Genomic DNA, 20,501 nt, shown 5'->3' on the forward strand with positions numbered 1-20,501 from the left:
TCTCTGCTGCCTTCAGCTTTGCCATGCTTTAGTTAGGGCCCCCCCCCCCCCCCCCAAATCGTGCTTTTTACCCCCCCCCACCCCCTGCTGGGGTTTTGTGCTCCCCTCCCCCCGGGCTCATGGTTCCCTCTCTGCATCCCGGCCCCCCCCCACCAATGCCACTCTGTGCCCCCCCCGCAGGGTTTTAGTGCCCCCCCCCCCGCCCCCCACCCCGGGCTCATGGTTCCCTCTCTGCATCCCTGCCCCCCCCCGTGCCACTCTGTGCCCCCCCCCGCAGGGTTTTGTGCCTTCCCCCCCAGGCTCATGGTTCCTTTGCAGGGCCTCTTTGCCCCCCCCCGCCACTCTGTGCCCCCCCTGCAGGGTTTTGTGCCCTCCCCCCCGGGCTCATGGTTCCCTCTCTGCACCCCTGCCTCCCCCCGTGCCACTCTGTGCCCCCCCCCGCAGGGTTTTGTGCCTTCCCCCCCAGGCTCATGGTTCCTTTGCAGGGCCTCTTTGCCCCCCCCGTGCCACTCTGTGCCCTCCCCCCGCCCCGGGCTCATGGTTCCCTCTCTGCACCCCTGCCCCCCCCCCATGCCACTCTGTGCCCACCCTGCAGGGTTTTAGTGCCCCCCCCCAGGCTTATGGTTCCCTTGCAGGACCTCTGTGCCCTTCCTGCAGAGTTTATCCTCTGCCAAGTGGAGCTCTGTGCCCCCCCCCTAGGGTTCTGTGCCCCCCCCAGGGTTCTGTGCCCCCCCCCCCCAGGGTTCTATACCCCCCCCGCAGGGTTCTGTGCCTTTTCCCAGGGTTCTGTGCCCTCCCCACAGGGTTCTGTGCCCTCCCCCCAGGGTTCTGTGCCCCTCCCCCAGGGTTCTGTGCCCCTCTGCTGGGTTTGTGCCCTCTATGGGGCTCTGTGCCCACTCCTCCCCCCCCCCCTCCCGGGCTCTTTGCCCCCCCCCCCAGTCCTCTCCACCCTCCCCACTCAAAGGTTTTATTCCAGGGCCAAGGTCTCTCCAGCTGCTCCCTGCCTGGTGGCACTTGGTGGCACTTGGTGGCACCTGATGGCTTCTACCCTACAGTCTCCTTGTGCCCATGAGCTCTGTGCCACCTTCTCCCCACCCCCATGGCTTCTCTGTCCCCATGCCCACAGCCCAAGCCCTGTGCCCATGAGCTCTGTGCCACCTTCTCCCCACCCCCATGGCTTCTCTCTCACTCTGTCCCCATGCCCACAGCCCAAGCCCTGTGCCCATGAGCTCTGTGCCACCTTCTCCCCACCCCCATGGCTTCTCTCTCACTCTGTCCCCATGCCCACAGCCCAGGCCCTGTGCCCATGAGCTCTGTGCCACCTTCTCCCCACCCCCATGGCTTCTCTCTCACTCTGTCCCCATGCCCACAGCCCAGGCCCTGTGCCCATGACCTCCTGGTCACTCTGTGCCAATGTCCCTGACCTCCATGCAATGCCAACACCTCCCCCTGCCCACGGTGCACTCCCTGTGGCTGTGAGCTCCATGCCCCTGTGCCCACAGCAGTCTGTTCAGGAGCTCTGTGCCACCATGGCCATGGGCTCTGTGCCACCATGCCCACGGGCTCTGTGCCACCACCCACACAAGCTCTATGTCCATGAGCCCTACACCAGCCTGGCACCATGGCCATGAGCTCTGTGCCAGGACCTCTCCCTGTCCCCATGACCATGAGGTCCTCTCCACCCTCCCCCATCCCTGAGCTCCATGTCCCCATGTTCCTGAGCTCTAGGCCATGACCCCTGTGTCCCCATGCCCACGAGCTCCATCACCTCCCCATGTTCCTGAGCTCTAGGCCATGACCCCTGTGTCCCCATGCCCACGAGCTCCATCACCTCTCCATGTCCCCATGTTCCTGAGCTCTAGGCCATGACCCCTGTGTCCCCATGCCCACGAGCTCCATCACCTCTCCATGTCCCCATGTTCCTGAGCTCCAGGCCATGACCCCTGTGTCCCCATGCCCACGAGCTCCATCACCTCTCCATGTCCTCATGTTCCTGAGCTCCAGGCCATGACCCCTGTGTCCCCATGCCCACGAGCTCCATCACCTCTCCATGTCCTCATGTTCCTGAGCTCCAGGCCATGACCCCTGTGTCCCCATGCCCACGAGCTCCATCACCTCTCCATGTCCCCATGTTCCTGAGCCCCAGGCCATGACCCCTGTGTCCCCATGCCCATGAGCTCCATCACCTCTCCATGTCCCCATGTTTCTGAGCTCCAGGCCATGACCCCTGTGTCCCCATGCCCATGAGCTCCATCACCTCTCCATGTCCCCATGTTCCTGAGCTCCAGGCCATGACCCCTGTGTCCCCATGCCCACGAGCTCCATCACCTCTCCATGTCCCCATGTTCCTGAGCTCCAGGCCATGACCCCTGTGTCCCCATGCCCACGAGCTCCATCACCTCTCCATGTCCCCATGTTCTTGAGCTCCAGGCCATGACCTCTGTGTCCCCATGCCCACGAGCTCCATCACCTCTCCATGTCCCCATGTCCCTGAGTTCCAGACCATGACCCCTGTGTCCCCATGCCCACAAGCTCCATCACCTCTCCATGTCCCCATGTTCCTGAGCTCCAGGCCATGATCCCTGTGTCCCCATGCCCACAAGCTCCATCACCTCTCCATGTCCCCATGTTCCTGAGCTCCATGCCACAACCCTTCCATGGTCCCACATTCATGAGCTCTGTGTTCCTGTGCCCATCCACACCACATCTCCACATTGCCCTGTCCAGGAGCTCCATGTCCTTATGTCCCTCCATGTCCCCACATGCACGAGCTCCACACCATCACATTCCCACATCCACAAGCTCCATGCCACAACCTCTCCATGTTCCTACATCTGTGAGCTCCCCACGTCCATGAGCTCCATGTCCCTATGTTCCTGAGCTCCAAGCCACGACCTCTGTGTCCACAAGCTCCATGTTCCTGTGGCCATGAGCTCCATGTCACGACCCTCTCGTGTCCCCATGGCCACAAGCTCCACACCATCATGTTCCCACAGCTCCTCTGTGTCCCTGCATCCATGAGCTCCATGCTCCCATGTCCACGAGCTCCATGTCACAGCTCCTCTGTGCCCCTGCATCCACGAGCTCCATGTCACAGCTCCTCTGTGCCCCTGCATCCACCAGCTCCACGCTCCCACGTCCACGAGCTCCATGTCCTTACGTTCCTGAGCTCCACACGACCCTTCCACGCCCTCCACACCCACCAGCTCCACATCCCCACGTCCGTGAGCTTGCCGTGTCCCTGAGCTCCAGCGCCGCCTCTCCCCCGCTCTGCCGAGCTCCAGCGCCGCCGCCACCTCCTCCCCACGCCCTCAGGCCCTTCCCCTCCTGCCCGCACCCCCTCGCCCCTCCCCTCAGCGGGCAAACAGCGGCTTGTGGACTCGCTTGTGGCGGTTGAGGGTGGCACTGCGGGCAAAGCTCTCCCCGCACTCCACGCAGATGAAGGGCTCCTGCCCGTGCTGCTGTGCCCGGTGCCTCTCCAGCTCGGCTCCATCGCGGCAGCTCTGCCCGCAGTCGGGGCAGGCCGGGGGCTGCCCGTGGGCCGCGTGGACCCTTTGGTGTTTCTGCAGGTTGGTGCTTTGAGCGAAGCCTCTGCCGCACTGAGCGCAGCGGTGGGGGCGGGCGGCCGAGTGGGTGCGTTGGTGCTTGATGAGGTTCTTGCTCTGCGTGAAGCTCTTCCCGCACTGCCCGCAGCTGTAAGGCTTCTCGCCGGTGTGGATGCGCTGGTGCTGGATGAGGTTGGAGCTCCAGCTGAAGCTCTTGCCGCAGTGGCCGCAGCTGTAGGGTTTCTCGCCTGTGTGGGTGCGGCGGTGCTGGACCAGATGGGAGTTCTGGCTGAAACTCTTCCCGCACTCGCCGCAGGTGCTCGGCCGCTCGCCGGTGTGGGTGCGTTGGTGCCGTAGCAGCTTCGACCAATGGCTGAAGCTCTTCCCGCACTCGTTGCAGATAAAAGGACGTTGGCGACCCCCCCCCTCGGGGCCGTCCCCCAACCACCCCTGCCCCGAGGCTTTCTCCTCCTCCTCCTCCTCCTCCTTCTTCTTCTTCCTCCTCCCCCACAAAAACCACGGTGGAGGTTGCGGCCCCACCCACACCCCCTGCGCCGCCGGAGCTGACTTGGCCACCCCCACCCCCGCGTTTCTCGCTTCTGGGGGGCAGGGGACTGTGGGGGATCACAGTCTGGATGATGTCGTGGGGCAGCACCTCCTCGCAGTCGCTCACGATGCCGTCCTCAGCTGGGGGGGGGTAGGGAAGAGAGGGGCGGGATGGGGTTGGACCTCTCCTGACTCCCACTGGGGACAAGAACCTCCCCCCAAGGGGACAAACCTCCCCCCATGGGGACAAACCTCTTCCTATGGGGGCAAACCTCCCCCCATAGGGACTGACCCTCCCCTTATGGGGACAAACCTCCCCCCATGGGGACAAACCTCCCCCCACGGGGACAAACCTCCCCCCATGGGGACAAACCTCCCCCACAGGGACAAACCTCTCCCCATGGGGACAAACCTCCTCCTATGGGGACAAACCTCCCCCCAAGGGGACAAACCTCTTCCTATGGGGGCAAACCTCCCCCCATAGGGACTGACCCTCCCCTTGTGGGGGCAAACCTCCCCCATGGGGACAAACCTCCTCCTATGGGGACAAACCTCCCCCCATGGGGACAAACCTCCCCCCATGGGGACAAATCTCCCCCTATGGGGACTGACCCTCCCCTTGTGGGGACAAACCTCCCCCCATGGGGACAAACCTCCTCCTATGGGGACTGACCCTCCCCTTATGGGGACAAACCTCCCCCCACGGGGACAAACCTCCCCCCGTGGGGACAAACCTCCTCCTATGGGGACAAACCTCCCCCCATGGGGACAAACCTCCTCCTATGGGGACAAACCTCCCCCCATGGGGACAAACCTCCTCCTATGGGGACAAGCCTCCCCCCCATGGGGACAAACCTCCTCCTATGGGGACAAACCTCCCCCCATGGGGACAAACCTCCTCCTATGGGGACAAACCTCCCCCCATGGGGACAAACCTCCTCCTATGGGGACAAACCTCCCCCCAAGGGGACAAACCTCTTCCTATGGGGGCAAACCTCCCCCCATAGGGACTGATCCTCCCCTTGTGGGGGCAAACCTCCCCCCATGGGGACAAACCTCCTCCTATGGGGACAAACCTCCCCCCACGGGGACTGACCCCCCCCTTATGGGGACAAGAGCCTCCAGCATGGGGACTACAACCCCTGCTATGGGGACCCCCCCCTCAGCATGGAGCCAGACCCCCTCATAGGGACACCTCCTCCTCCTATGGGGACAAGAGCCCCTTGATGGGCACAGAACCCCCCCACCCCCAAAGGGGACAAGACACCCACCCACCCCCCCAAGGGGACAGAACCTCCTCTGGGGGGGGGGGCAAGAACATCTCCCCCCCCCCCCCCCATCATGAGGACAAACCTGCCCCACAGGAGCAAACCTCCTCCTATGGGGACTGAACCCCCCCCCACGATAGGGACTGAACCCCCCCACGATAGGGACTGAACCCCCCCCCATAGGGACTGAACCCCCCCACGATTGGGGACAACTTCTCCACCCTGGGACCAGAAACCACCTCCAGGGGCCAGACCCCCCCCCATGGGGCCAGACCCCCCCTCCAGGAATGAGACCCCCCCAGGAATGAGACCCCCCCCCATGGGGCCAGACCCCTCCCCCAGGAATGAGACCCCCCCCCCCCATGGGGCCAGACCCCTCCCCCAGGAATGAGACCCCCCCCCCCATGGGACAAGAAGCTCCCTATAACTACAGCCCCCCCCCCCCCCCCCCCAGAACAAGAATCACCCCTTTGGGGACCACCCCCCCCCCCCCTCCATGGGGACAAGACCCCCCCCACGGACAACCTCTGCTCCATGGGCTCAGAACCAACCCCCCCCAGTGGTGCCATCCTCCCCTCCCCCCCCCCCCCCCCTTCCTCCACGGTGCCAAGCAGCCTCCTGCCACGGTGCCACTCGTGTCCCACTCCCTCAAGGTGCCAGCCCCCCCCACCCCCCCCTCCACGTCACGGGGGGGTCCCCCCCCCCTCACCGATGTAGACTCTCCGCACCAGGTCCTCCTCATCCGAGTCCTGCAGCTCCACCACGCAAGGCTCCTCCTGCTCCATGGGCGCAGCTGCGGGGGCAGAGTCCTGCCGCTAGGGGGCAGCAAGGAGCCCCCCCCCCCCCCGACACCCCCAGGCCATAAATACCCCCCCCCCAAACCGCAGACCCCCCCCCAAAAAACACAGACCCCCCCCCACGAACTCAGACACCCCCAAAGCAGAGACCCCTCAAAAGCACAGCCCCAAAACTGTAGACTCTCCCCAAAACAGAGACCCCCCCAAAAACACAGACCCCCCCCAAAAACACAGACCCCCCCAAAAACACAGACCCCCCCAAACCCGCAGACCCCCCAAAAAACTATAGCCCCCCCCACGAACTCAGACATCCCCCAAAGCAGAGACCCCCCCCAAACCCACAGACCCCCCCCAAAAAAACCTATAGCCCCCCCACTAAGACACCCCCAAAGCAGAGACCCCTCAAAAGCACAGCCCCAAAACTGTAGACCCCCCCCAAACCCACAGACCCCCCCAAAAACAGACCCCCCCAAAAAAACTATAGCCCCCCTACTAAGACACCCCCAAAGCAGAGACCCCTCAAAACCACAGTCCCAAACCTGCAGACCCCCCCCAAAAAAAACTATAGCCCCCCCACTAAGACACCCCCAAAGCAGAGACCCCCCAAAAACAGACCCCCCCAAAAAACTATAGCCCCCCCACGAACTCAGACACCCCCCAAGCAGAGACCCCCCAAAACAGAGACACCCCCAAAACAGAGACCACTCAAAAGCACAGCCCCAAAACTATAGACCCTCCCCAAAACAGAGACCCCCCCAAACCCGCAGACCCCCCCCAAACCCACAGACCCCCCAAAAACACAGACCCTCCCCAAAAAACTATAGCCCCCCCACTAAGACACCCCCAAAGCAGAGACCACTCAAAAGTACAGCCCCAAAACTGTAGACCCTCCCCAAGACAGAGACCCCCCCAAACCCGCAGACCCCCCCAAAAAACTATAGCCCCCCCCACGAACTCAGACACCCCCAAAGCAGAGACACCCCCAAAACAGAGACCACTCAAAAGCACAGCCCCAAAACTATAGACCCTCCCCAAAACAGAGACCCCCCCAAAAAACAGAGACCCCCCCAAAAAAAAACTATAGCCCCCCCCACGAACTCAGACACCCCCAAAGCACAGACACCCCCAAACCGGACACCCCCAAAACAGAGACACCCCCAAAACAGAGACCCCCCCCCAAAGCAGAGACCTCATAAAAGTACAGCCCCAAAACTATAGACCCTCCCCAAAACAGAGACCCCCCCCAAACCCACAGGCCCCCCAAAAACACAGACCCCCCCAAAAAAAAACTATAGCCCCCCACGAACTCAGACACCCCCAAAGCAGAGACACCCCCAAAAACACAGACCCCCCCCAAAAAACTATAGCCCCCCACGAACTCAGACACCCCCAAAGCAGAGACCCCCCAAAAACAGACCCCCCCAAAAAACTATAGCCCCCCACGAACTCAGACACCCCCAAAGCAAAGACACCCCCAAAACAGAGACACCCCCAAAGCACAGACCCCTTAAAACCACAGCCCCAAAACTATAGACCCTCCCCAAAACAGAGACCCCCCCCAAACCCACAGACCCCCCCAAAAAAACACAGACCCCCCCAAAAAAAAACTATAGCCCCCCCCACGAACTCAGACACCCCCAAAGCACAGACACCCCCAAACCGGACACCCCCAAAACAGAGACACCCCCAAAGCAGAGACCCCTCAAAAGCACAGCCCCAAAACTGTAGCCCCTCCCCAAAACAGAGACCCCTCAAAAACAGAGACCCCCCCAAAAAACTATAGCCCCCCACTAAGACACCCCCAAAGCAGAGACACCCCCAAAACAGAGACACCCCCAAAGCAGAGACCACTCAAAAGCACAGCCCCAAAACTATAGACCCTCCCCAAAACAGAGACCCCCCCCAAACCCGCAGACCCCCCCCAAACCCACAGACCCCCCAAAAACACAGACCCCCCCCAAAAAAACTATAGCCCCCCCCACTAAGACACCCCCAAAGCAGAGACCACTCAAAAGTACAGCCCCAAAACTGTAGACCCTCCCCAAAACAGAGACCCCCCCAAACCCGCAGACCCCCCCAAAAAACTATAGCCCCCCCCACGAACTCAGACACCCCCAAAGCAGAGACACCCCCAAAACAGAGACCACTCAAAAGCACAGCCCCAAAACTATAGACCTTCCCCAAAACAGAGACCCCCCCAAAAACACAGACCCCCCCAAAAAAAAACTATAGCCCCCCCCACGAACTCAGACACCCCCAAAGCAGAGACACCCCCCAAAAACACAGACCTCCCAAAAAAAACTATAGCCCCCCCCACTCAGACACCCCCCAAGCAGAGACCCCCCAAAAACAGACCCCCCCCAAAAAACTATAGCCCCCCACGAACTCAGACACCCCCCAAAGCACAGACACCCCCAAAACAGAGACACCCCCAAAACAGAGACCACTCAAAAGCACAGCCCCAAAACTATAGACCCTCCCCAAAACAGAGACCCCCCCAAACCCGCAGACCCCCCCCAAACCCACAGACCCCCCAAAAACACAGACCCCCCCAAAAAACTATAGCCCCCCCACTAAGACACCCCCAAAGCAGAGACCACTCAAAAGTACAGCCCCAAAACTGTAGACCCTCCCCAAGACAGAGACCCCCCCAAACCCGCAGACCCCCCCCCAAAAAACACAGACCCCCCCAAAAAACTATAGCCCCCCCCACGAACTCAGACACCCCCAAAGCAGAGACCACTCAAAAGCACAGCCCCAAAACTATAGACCCTCCCCAAAACAGAGACCCCCCCAAAAACACAGACCCCCCCAAAAAAAAACTATAGCCCCCCCCACGAACTCAGACACCCCCAAAGCAGAGACACCCCCAAACCGGACACCCCCAAAACAGAGACACCCCCAAAACAGAGACACCCCCAAAGCAGAGACACCCCCAAAGCAGAGACCCCTCAAAAGCACAGCCCCAAAACTGTAGCCCCTCCCCAAAACAGAGACCCCCCCAAACCCACAGGCCCCCCAAAAAAACTGTAGCCCCCCCAAAAAAAACTATAGCCCCCCTACTAAGACACCCCCAAAGCAGAGACACCCCCAAAAACACAGACCCCCCCCAAAAACAACTATAGCCCCCCCCACTAACTCAGACACCCCCAAAGCAGAGACACCCCCAAAAACACAGACCCCCCCCAAAAAACTATAGCCCCCCACTAACTCAGACACCCCCCAAAGCACAGACACCCCCAAAACAGAGACACCCCCAAAACAGAGACCACTCAAAAGCACAGCCCCAAAACTGTAGACCCTCCCCAAAACAGAGACCCCCCCAAAAACACAGACCCCCCCCAAAAAAACTATAGCCCCCCCCACGAACTCAGACACCCCCAAAGCAGAGACACCCCCAAAACAGAGACCCCTCAAAAGCACAGCCCCAAAACTATAGACCCTCCCCAAAACAGAGACCCCCAAAACCCCACAGACCCCCCCAAAAAAAGCTATAGACCCCCCCCAAAATCACAGACACCCTCAAACTGGACACCCTAAAGCAGAGACCCCCCCAAACCTACAGACCCCCCCCCAAGCTATAGACCCCCCCAAACCACAGACACCCTCAAACAGGACACCCCAAAATAGAGACCCCCCAAACCCACAGACCCCCCCCAAAATAAGACACCCTCAAACAGGACACCCCAAAACAGAGACCCCCCCCAAACCTACAGACCCCCCCCCAAAAAGCTATAGACCCCCCCAAACCAGAGACACCCTCAAACTGGACACCCCAAAACAGAGACCTCCCCCAAAATAAGATACCCTCAAACAGGACACCCCAAAATAAAGACCCCCCCCAAACCCACAGATTCCCCCCCCAAGCTATAGACCCCCCCAAACCACAGACACCCTCAAACAGGACACCCCAAAATAGAGACCCCCCCCAAACCTACAGACCCCCCCCTAAAAAGCTATAGACCCCCCCACATCACAGGCACCCTCAAACAGGACACCCCAAAACAGAGACACCCCCAAATGCACAGACCCCCCCCCAAAAAGCTATAGGCCCCCCCACATCACAGGCACCCTCAAACAGGACACCCCAAAACAGAGACCCCCCTAAACCCACAGACTCCCCCCAAAACACAGACACCCTCAAACAGGACACCCCAAAATAGAGACCCCCCCCCAAACCTACAGACCCCCCCTAAAAGCTCTACACCCCCCCCAAACGCACAGACCCCCCCCCCCAAAAAAGCTATAGGCCCCCCCAAAACCACAGACACCCCCAAAACAGAGACCCCCAAACCATAGACCCCTAAAACCACAGACCCCCCCAAAAGCCATGGAGCCCCCAAACAACAGACCCCCCCAAAACCATAGACCCCCAAAACTGAACCCCCCAAAACCACAGACACCCCCAAAACAGAACCCCCAAACCATAGACCCCCCAAAACCATAGACCCCCAAAACAGAACCCCCAAAACCACAGACACCCCCAAAAATCATGGACCCCCCCCAAACAACAGACCCCCCAAAACCACAGACACCCCTAAAACAGACCCCCCCAAAACCATAGACCCCCAAAACTGAACCCCCAAAACCACAGACCCCCAAAAAACCATGGACCCCCCCAAACCATAGATCCCCAAAACCACAGACACCCCCAAAACAGACCCCCCAAAACCATAGACCCCCAAAACTGAACCCCCAAACCACAGACCCCCAAAACCACAGACCCCCAAAACCACAGACACCCCCAAACAGAGCCCCAAAACCATAGACCCCCAAAACTGAACCCCCAAACCACAGACTCCCCAAAACCACAGACACCCCCAAAAATCATGGACCCCCCCCCAAACAACAGACCCCCCAAAACCACAGACACCCCCAAAACAGACCCCCCCAAAACCATAGACCCCCAAAACTGAACCCCCAAACCACAGACCCCCAAAACCACAGACCCCCAAAACCACAGACACCCCCAAACAGAGCCCCAAAACCATAGACCCCCAAAACTGAACCCCCAAACCACAGACTCCCCAAAACCACAGACACCCCCAAAAATCATGGACCCCCCCCCCAAACAACAGACCCCCCAAAACCACAGACACCCCCAAAACAGACCCCCCCAAAACCATAGACCCCCAAAACTGAACCCCCAAACCACAGACCCCCAAAACCACAGACCCCCAAAACAGACCCCCCCAAAACCATAGACCCCCAAAACTGAACCCCCAAACCACAGACCCCCAAAACCACAGATCCCCAAAACCACAGACACCCCTAAAACAGAGCCCCCAAATGTGCCCAGTGCCCCCCTAAACGTGCCCCCATAAAGCTGCCCAGTGCCCCCCCCAAACCTGCCCCCCAAATGTGCCCAGTGCCCCCCCAAACGTGCCCCCCCAAAGCTGCTCAGTGCCCCCCCAATCGTGCCCCCCCAAACGTGCCCCCCTAAAGTTGTTCAGTGCCCCCCCAAATGTGCCCCCCAAATGTGCCCAGTCCCCCCCCCTAAAGCTGCCCAGTGCCCCCCAAAACGTGCCCCCCTAAAGCTGCCCAGTGCCCCCCCAAACTTGCCCAGTGCCCCCCTAAACGTGCCCCCCTAAAGTTGTTCAGTGCCCCCCCAAATGTGCCCCCCAAATGTGCCCAGTGCCCCCCCAAATGTGCCCCCCTAAAGCTGCTCAGTGCCCCCCCAAACCTGCCCCCCAAATGTGCCCAGTGCCCCCCAAACATGCCCCCCCTAAAGCTGCTCAGTGCCCCCCCCAAACGTGCCCCCCCAAACGCGCCCAGTGCTCCCCAAACGTGCCCCCCTAAAGCTGCCCAGTGCCCCCCCCAACTTGCCCAGTGCCCCCCTAAAGTTGTTCAGTGCCCCCCCAAATGTGCCCCCCAAATGTGCCCAGTGTCCCCCCTAAAGCTGCCCAGTGCCCCCCCTAAAGCTGCCCAGTGCCCCCCCAAATGTGCCCAGTGCCCCCTCAAACGTGCCCAGTGCCCCCCCAAATGTGCCCCCCAAACGTGCCCCCCCAAATGTGCCCAGTGCCCCCCCAAACGTGCCCAGTGCCCCCCTAAAGCTGCCCAGTGCCCCCCAAACGTGCCCCCCCAAATGTGCCCCCCCCAACGTGCCCAGTGCACCCCCAAATGTGCCCCCCCCCAACGTGCCCAGTGCCCCCCTAAAGCTGCCCAGTGCCCCCCAAACGTGCCCAGTGCCCCCCCAAATGTGCCCCCCCCAACGTGCCCAGTGCCCCCCCTAAAGCTGCCCAGTGCCCCCCAAATGTGCCCCCCCAAATGTGCCCAGTGCCCCCCCCCGCACATACACCCCGGGGCCGGGGGGGGGGGAGGTTAACTGAGGCACAGCCCCCCCCAAAACGCCCCCTCCCCAACTGACCCCCCCCAAAATTGGAAGGGGGGGGGCACACAAAGAGGACCCCAAACTGCTACCCTATATTCGGGGGGGGGGGGGTGGGGGGGGGCACACACACTGAGCCCCCTCCCCATATTTAGGACCCCCCCCACATTTTGGGGGGGCACACACACACATTCCAAGCTGCCCCCCCCCCCAAAATCACCTCCCCCTCCCCTTATTAATCTCTATTTTGGGGGGGGGGGGGGCACAGAAGGAGGACCCCAAACTGCTTCCCGATCTAAACTGGGGGGGGGGGTCCCCCAAAAGCAGCCACCCCCACATTTGGGGGGGGGGTCGCAGCATTACCCTGGGGGGGGGGGGCTCAGACGCTCCAAGCTTCCCCTCCCCCCCCCCCCTTTATTTGTCCCTATTTGGGGGGGGGGGCACAGAAAGAGGTCCCCAAGCTGCTTCCAGACCTATATTTGAGGGGGGGGGTTGCTATAAACAGAGCCGGGGGGGGGGCACGGAGGCATTCCAAGCTCCCCCCCCCACCAAATCCTCTCTCCCTACCTCATTTCCGAGCCCCCCCCCCTTTAATTGTCCCTATTTTTGGGGGGGGGGGGGGCACAGAATGAGGTCCCCAAGCTGCTTCCAGACCTATATTTTGGGGGGGGGGGGCACATAGAGACATTCCAACCCCCCCCCCAAATCCTCTCTCCCTACCTCATTTCCGTGCCCCCCCCCCTTTATTTGTCCCTCTTTTGGGGGGGGGGGGCACAGAATGAGGTCCCCAAGCTGCTTCCAGACCTCTATTTGGGGGGGGGGATGCTATAAACAGAGCCGGGGGGGGGGGGCACGGAGGCATTCCAAGCTCCCCCCCCCCCTTTTATTTGTCCCTATTTTGGGGGGGGGGGGGGGGCACAGAGGCATTCCAAGCTCCCCCCCCCCCTTTTATTCCTCCCTATTTTGGGGGGGGGGCACAGAGGCATTCCAAGCTTCCCCCCCCCCCCTTTTATTCCTCCCTATTTTGGGGGGGGGGCACAGAGGCATTCCAAGCTCCCCCCCCCCCCTTTTATTCCTCCCTATTTTGGGGGGGGGGGGGGCACAGAGGCATTCCAAGCTCCCCCCCCCCCCTTTTATTCCTCCCTATTTTGGGGGGGGGGGGACAGAGGCATTCCAAGCTTCCCCCCCCCCTTTTATTCCTCCCTATTTTGGGGGGGGGGGGCACGGAGGCATTCCAAGCTTCCCCCCCCCCCCTTTTATTCCTCCCTATTTTGGGGGGGGGGGGGGCACAGAGGCATTCCAAGCTCCCCCCCCCCCCTTTTATTCCTCCCTATTTTGGGGGGGGGGGGGGGGCACGGAGGCATTCCAAGCTCCCCCCCCCCCCTTTTATTCCTCCCTATTTTGGGGGGGGGGGGGGGGCACAGAGGCATTCCAAGCTTCCCCCCCCCCCCTTTTATTCCTCCCTATTTTGGGGGGGGGGGGGGCACGGAGGCATTCCAAGCTTCCCCCCCCCCCCCTTTTATTCCTCCCTATTTTGGGGGGGGGGGGCACAGAGGCATTCCAAGCTCCCCCCCCCCCCCTTTTATTCCTCCCTATTTTTGGGGGGGGGGGGCACAGAAAGAGGTCCCCAAGCTGCTTCCAGACCTCTATTTGGGGGGGGGGGGGGCACGGAGGCATTCCAAGCGCCCCCCCCAAATCCCCTCTCCCTACCTCATTTCCTCGCCCCCCCCTCCCCCCCCCCGCTTTATTCCTCCCTATTCTGGGGGGGGGGGCAGCTGCGGGGCCGCGAAACACAAAGGAACCCCCCCCCAAAAAATAAACCACCGCCCCCAGCTCCTTCCCTACCCCCCCCCCCCCCCAAACCCGATTCCCACTCCCGACCCCCACCCAGCGCAAGATAAAACTGGGGGGGGGGGGGCACCATCCCCCCCCCCCCAGACTAAACCCAGCCGCTCCCCTCCCCCCCCCCCCCTCAATCTCTTCCCTTCCCCCCCCCCCCCGTTTTGCTCCTCACTCACCGCTCCGCTGGGGGCTGGATGCTGGGGGGGGGAGGTCGAAGATGGATTTGGGGGGGGGGGGGCGCGGATGGATTTTGGGGGGGGGGGAGGGATGGTGAGGATGAGTTAAAGGTAGCCCGGGGGGGGGGGGGGGGGGTCGGTAAGGAAAGGTTCCGGGGGGGGGCAGCTTGGAAGGGGCTGCGAAAGGTTTTTTAATGCCCGCAGGGGGGGGGGGGGAAGGGAGGGGGAGGGAGGGGGGGGGGGGAGGGGAAGGGGATGGGGGGGAGGGAGCGGGGGGGGGGGGGAGGGGGAGGGACAGGAAGGTCCCAGCCGCATCCCAGTCCCCGCCGGATGCTTTCCCTACTGGTGGGAACTGGGAAGGGGGAGGTGGGAAATGACCCCCCCCCACCCCCCCACAACCACCTGAACCCCCCAACCACCCCCCCCACCCCCCCAAAAACACACCGCGGGGGGGGGGGGGCAAAAAGGACCTCAACCCCCTGCGGGTTTTTGTTCCCACTAAGGAGGAACTGGGAACGGGGGGGGGGGCGATGGGGGGGGGTTGAGGGGGGGGGGGGGTGGGGGGAAGAGCAGACAGGACCCCCCCACGTATGCACCCCGAAATATCATCCCCCCCCCCCCCCGGCTCCAAGCCTTGCTTTGTGTAACGGCTCCGTGCCCGCCCCCCCCCCCCCCCCCCCCCCCCCCCCCGCTGCCCCCCCCCGCGGCTGAGTGGGAATTATGCAAGAGGCGGAATGGGAACGCGCCCAGGGCCGCCCAGTTCAGCCCAGTTCAGCCCAGTTCAGCCCAGTTCAGCCCAGTTCAGCTCCTCCCCCCCCCGGGGCATGGATTTTGGGGTGCTCTGGGGGTCCCTTCTTGTACACCCCCCCCCCCCAAAATGGGTGGGAATTAAGCAGTAGCTGTGCTGGAGGGGCTGGGAATGGTCCCAGTTCATCCCAGTTCACCCAGTTCAACCAGTTCAGACCTGTTCAGCCCAGTTCAGCTCCCCCCTCCCGGGCCATGGCTTTTGGGGTGCTCTGGGGGTCCCCTCTTGTACCCCCCCCGCAAAATGGGTAGGAGTTAGGCAATAGCTGTGCTGGAGGGGCTGGGAATGGTCCCAGTTCAGCCCAGTTCAGCCCAGTCCAACCCAGGTCCAACCAGTTCAGCCCAGTTCACCTGCCCCCCCCCGGACCATGACTTTTGGGGTGCTCTGGGGGTCTCCTCTTGTACCCCCCCCCCCCAAAATGGGTGGGAATTAAGCAGTAGCTGTGCTGGAGGGGCTGGGGATGGTCCCAGTTCAACCCAGTCCAACCCAGTTCATCCCAGTCCAACCCAGTTCAGCCCAGTTCAGCTCCCCCCCCACCCGGGCCATGGCTTTTGGGGTGCTCTGGGGGTCCCCTTCTGTACCCCCCCCCCCGCAAAATGGGTGGGAATTAGGCAAGAGATGGACTGGAAACGCTTCCAGTTCAACCCAGTTCATCCCAGTTCAACCCAGTTCAGTCCAGGTCCAACCAGTTCAGCCCAGTTCAACTCTCCCCCCGGGGCATGGATTTTGGGGTGCTCTGGGGGTCCCCTCTTGTACCCCCCCCCCCCCAAAAAATGGGTGGGAGTTAGGCAATAGCTGTGCTGGAAGGGCTGGGAATGGTCCCAGTTTAGCCCAGTTCAACCCAGTTTAGCCCAGTTCAGCCCAGTTCACCTGCCCCCCCCCCCGGGACATGGCTTTTGGGGTGCTCTGGGGGTCCCCTCCTGTACCCCCCCCGCAAAATGGGTTGGAATTAGGCAATAGCTGCGCTGGAGGGGCTGGGAATGGTCCCAGTTCAGCCCAGTTCAGCCCAGTTCAGCCCAGTTCAGCTGCTCCCCCCCCCCGGGGCATGGATTTTGGGGTGCTCTGGGGGGCCCCTTCTGTGTCCCCCCCCCAAAATGGGTGGGAGTTAGGCAATAGCTGCGCTGGAGGGGCTGGGAATGGTCCCAGTTTACCCCAGTTCAGCCCAGTTCAACCCAGTTCAGCTCCCTCCCCCCCGGGACATGACTTTTGGGGTGCTCTGGGGGTCCCCTCTTGTACCCCCCCCGCAAAATGGGTGGGAGTTAGGCAATAGCTGCGCTGGAAGGGCTGGGAATGGTCCCAGTTTAGCCCAGTTCAGTCCAGGTCCACCCAGTTCAGCCCAGTTCAGCCCAGTTCAGCTCCTCCCCCCCCCCCGGGACATGGCTTTTGGGGTGCTCCAGGGGGGGCCCATTCCTGTACCCCTCCCTGCAAAATGGGTGGGAATTAAGCAACAGCTGCCCTGGAGGGGCTGGGAATGGTCCCAGTTCAACCCAGTTAATTCCAGTTCAACCCAGTTCAGTCCAGGTCCACCCAGTTCAGCCCAGTTCAGCTCCCCCCCTCCCTGGCCATGACTTTTGGGGTGCTCTGGGGGTCCCCTTCTGTACCCCCCCCCCCCCAAAATGGGTGGGAGTTAGGCAATAGCTGTGCTGGAGGGACTGGGAATGGTCCCAGTTCATCCCAGTTCATCCCAGTTCAAACCAGTTCAGCCCAGTTCAGCCCAGTTCAGCTCCCCCCCCCCGGGCCATGGCTTTTGGGGTGCTCTGGGGGTCCCCTTCTGTACCCCCCCCCGCAAAATGGGTGGGAATTAGGCAAGAGATGGACTGGAAACGCTTCCAGTTCAATCCAGTTCAGTCCAGGTCCAACCAGTTCAGCCCAGTTCAACTCTTCCCCCGGGCCATGGATTTTGGGGTGCTCCAGGGGGGGTCCCCTTCTGTACTTCCCCCCCCCCCAAAATGGGTGGGAATTAAGCAGTAGCTGTGCTGGAAGGGCTGGGAATGGTCCCAGTTCAGCCCAGTTCAGCGCAGTTCAGCTCCTCCCCCCCCGGACCATGGCTTTTGGGGTGCTTCAGGGGGTCCCCTCTTGTGCCCCCCCCCCAAATTGGGCAGCAGTTGTGCTGGGCAGGCTGGGAATGGTCCCAGTTTAGCCCAGTTCAGCTTTTGGGGTGCTTCAGGGGGGTCCCCTCCTGTACCAACATGGGTGTCACTGGTATGGTGGTGCCAGTGTGGGTGCCACCACCGTGGGTGCCTCTGGTGTGGTGGTGCCAGTGTGGGTGCCACCAACGTGGGTGCCTCTGGTGTGGTGGTGCCAGTGTGGGTGCCACCAATATGGGTGCCACTGGTGTGGTGGTGCCAGTGTGGGTGCCACCAATGTGGGTGCCACTGGTGTGGTGGTGCCAGTGTGGGTGCCACCAATATGGGTGCCACTGGTATGGTGGTGCCAGTGTGGGTGCCACCAATATGGGTGCCACTGGTGTGGTGGTGCCAGTGTGGGTGCCACCAATATGGGTGCCACTGGTGTGGTGGTGCCAGTGTGGGTGCCACCAATATGGGTGCCACTGGTATGGTGGTGCCAGTGTGGGTGCCACCCCCTCCCAAGCACCCAAATCCTCTCCAGCCCCCGAGGACAGGACAACCTTTCCCATGGCACTCCTGGTGGGACTGGCACAGTGCCATTGTGCCCTGGGGGTGACACCCGTGGAGGTGATGCCAAGGCCACAGGTGGGACAATGCTGGGTGCTGCTTGGGGACCTTTTATTGATGCCATCAGCAGAGCTGTGCCCCCTTGGGGGTGGACCCCCCAAAAGCCTCCCCCAGGCTTCCATCCCCATGCCAGTGGCCCTGTCCCCATGCCAGTCTCCAGCTTGGTGCCAACACCTCCTAATCCCCAACCTGGCATCTCCATCTCTATCCCAGCATCCCCACCCCAGTGTCACTGTCCCCATCCCAGCCTCTCTCTCCTCTTCCTGGTGTCCCTGTCTCCAGCCTGGCATCACTGTCCTGGCATCCTGGTCCCCATCCTGGCATCTCCACCCCCATCTCAATTTCACCATCTCCAGCTTGGTGTCACCATCCTGGCATCCTGGTCCTCATCCTGGCATCCTGGTCCCCATCCTGGCATCTCCACCCCCATCTCAATTTCACTATCCCCAGCTTGGTGTCACCATCCTGGCATCCTGGTCCTCATCCTGGCATCCTGGTCCCCATCCTGGCATCTCCACCCCCACCTCAATTTCACCATCCCCAGCTTGGTGTCACCATCCTGGCATCCTGGTCCCCATCCTGGCATCCTGGTCCCCATCTCTACCCTAACATCCCCATCTCAGCGTTCCTGTCCCTATTCCAGTCTCACCATCCCCATCTCAGCATTGCTCTCCTGGCATCCTGATTCCCATCCTGGTGCCTCCATCCCCATCCCAATGTGCCCATCTCAATATGCCCATCCCCTCTTGACCATCCTGGTCCCCATCCTGGTCCTCATCCTGGTGTCTCCACTTCCATCTCATCCTCTCCATCTGCATCCCAACATCCCCATTCTGGCCTCTCCATCTCCATCCCAATGCCCCCATCCTGGTCTCTCCATCCCCATCCCAATGCCCCCATCCTGGTCTCTCCATCCCCATCCCAATGTCCCCATTCTGGTCTCTCCATCCCCATCCCACCACCCCCATCCTGGACTCTCTATCCCCATCTCAACATCCCCATCCCAGTCTCTCCATCCCATCACAGTGCTCCCATTGGGGAGTCTACCAGTGGGAGTCTCTCCATCCCCATCCCAACAGCCCCATCCCAACATTCCCATCCCATCCTCTCTATCCGCATCTCAATGTCCCCATTCTGGTCTCTCCATCTCTATTCTGGTCTCTTCATCCCCATCACAACATCTCCATCCCAATGCCCCCATCCTGGCCTCTTCATCTCCATCCCAATTACCCCACCCCAATCTCTCCATCTCCTTCCCAACATCCCCACCTCAATCTCTCCATCCCCATCCCAACACCCCCATCTCATCCTCTCCAACCCCATCCCAACACCCCCATCTCATCCTCTCCAACCCCATCCCAACATCCCCATTCTGGTCTCTCCATCACTATCTCAATGCCCCCATCCTGGCTTCTCCATTCCCATCCCAATTTCCCCATCCTGATCTCTCAGTATCCATCCCAACATCCCCATCCCAATGTCTCCATCCCCATCCCAACATCCCCATCCTGGCCTCTCCACCTCCTTCTCAACATCCCCATCCCACTGCCCTCATCCTGGACTCTCTATCCCCATCCCAACATCCCCATCCCAATCTCTCCATCCCCATCCCAACATCCCCACCCCAGTCTCTCTATCCCCATCCCAATGCCCTCATCCCAATCTCTCCATCCCATCCCAATATCCCCAGCCTGGCCTCTCCACCTCCTTCTCAACATCCCCATGCTATCATCTCCATCCCCATCCCACTGCCCCCATCCTGGACTCTCTATTCCCATCCCAATCTCTCTATCCCCATCCCAATGCCCTCATCCCAATCTCTCCATCCCCATCCCAACATCCCCATCCCAATCTCTCCATCCCCATCTCAACATCCCCATCCCAGTCTCTCCATCCCCATCCCAATCTCTCCATCCCCATCCCAACATCCCCATCCCAGTCTCTCCATCCCCATCCCAATCTCTCCATCCCCATCCCAACATCCCCATCCCAGTCTCTCCATCCCCATCCCAATCTCTCCATCCCCATCCCAATGCCCCCATCCCAATCTCTCCATCCCCATCCCACCCTCCCCTTCCCTTCCCCGCTCAGCCCTCTCCGTGCAGCTTCTGGTGGCGCCGCAGCTGCGCCTTGTGGCGGAAGCCGTGGCCGCAGCTGGGGCAGGCGTGCGGCGCCCCCTGGCGGCCGTGCGTGCGGCGGTGGCGGCTGAGGTTGGAGCTGACGCTAAAGCGGCGCCCGCAGTCGACGCAGCCGTAGGGCCGCTCGCCGGTGTGGGTCCGCTGGTGCTGGACCAGCGCCGAGCTCTCGCTGAAGCGCTTCCCGCAGTGCCCGCAGCCGTAGGGCTTCTCGCCGGTGTGGATCCGGCGGTGGGTGGCGAGGTTGGAGCTCTGGCTGAAGCTCTTGCCGCAGGCGCCGCAGCTGTAGGGTCGCTCCCCGGTGTGGGTGATCTGGTGCCGAGCCAGGTCCGAGCTGCGGCTGAAGCCCTTCCCGCACTCGCC

At 61.6% G+C, this 20,501-nt stretch overlaps 1 protein-coding gene across 1 annotated transcript in view; it reads right to left on the bottom strand.

Annotated features, from left to right (window-relative positions):
* Positions 1–2,803: 2,803 nt before the first annotated feature.
* The window catches only part of LOC135173912 (zinc finger protein 345-like), a 20,868-nt gene continuing 3,170 nt past the window's right edge, over positions 2,804–20,501 (bottom strand). Inside the window, exons 4-6 of the mRNA XM_064141120.1 lie at positions 20,096–20,495; positions 6,069–6,152; positions 2,804–4,168 (exon numbers count right to left, since the gene is read on the bottom strand). Coding sequence (XP_063997190.1) covers positions 3,354–4,168; positions 6,069–6,152; positions 20,096–20,495 — 1,299 coding nt within the window. The 3' untranslated portion in view covers positions 2,804–3,353. The remainder of the gene's footprint in view (positions 4,169–6,068; positions 6,153–20,095; positions 20,496–20,501) is intronic.

Source organism: Pogoniulus pusillus, unplaced genomic scaffold (genome assembly GCF_015220805.1).
Source record: "Pogoniulus pusillus isolate bPogPus1 unplaced genomic scaffold, bPogPus1.pri scaffold_133_arrow_ctg1, whole genome shotgun sequence".
In the NCBI taxonomy this organism is placed as follows: Eukaryota; Metazoa; Chordata; class Aves; order Piciformes; family Lybiidae; genus Pogoniulus; species Pogoniulus pusillus.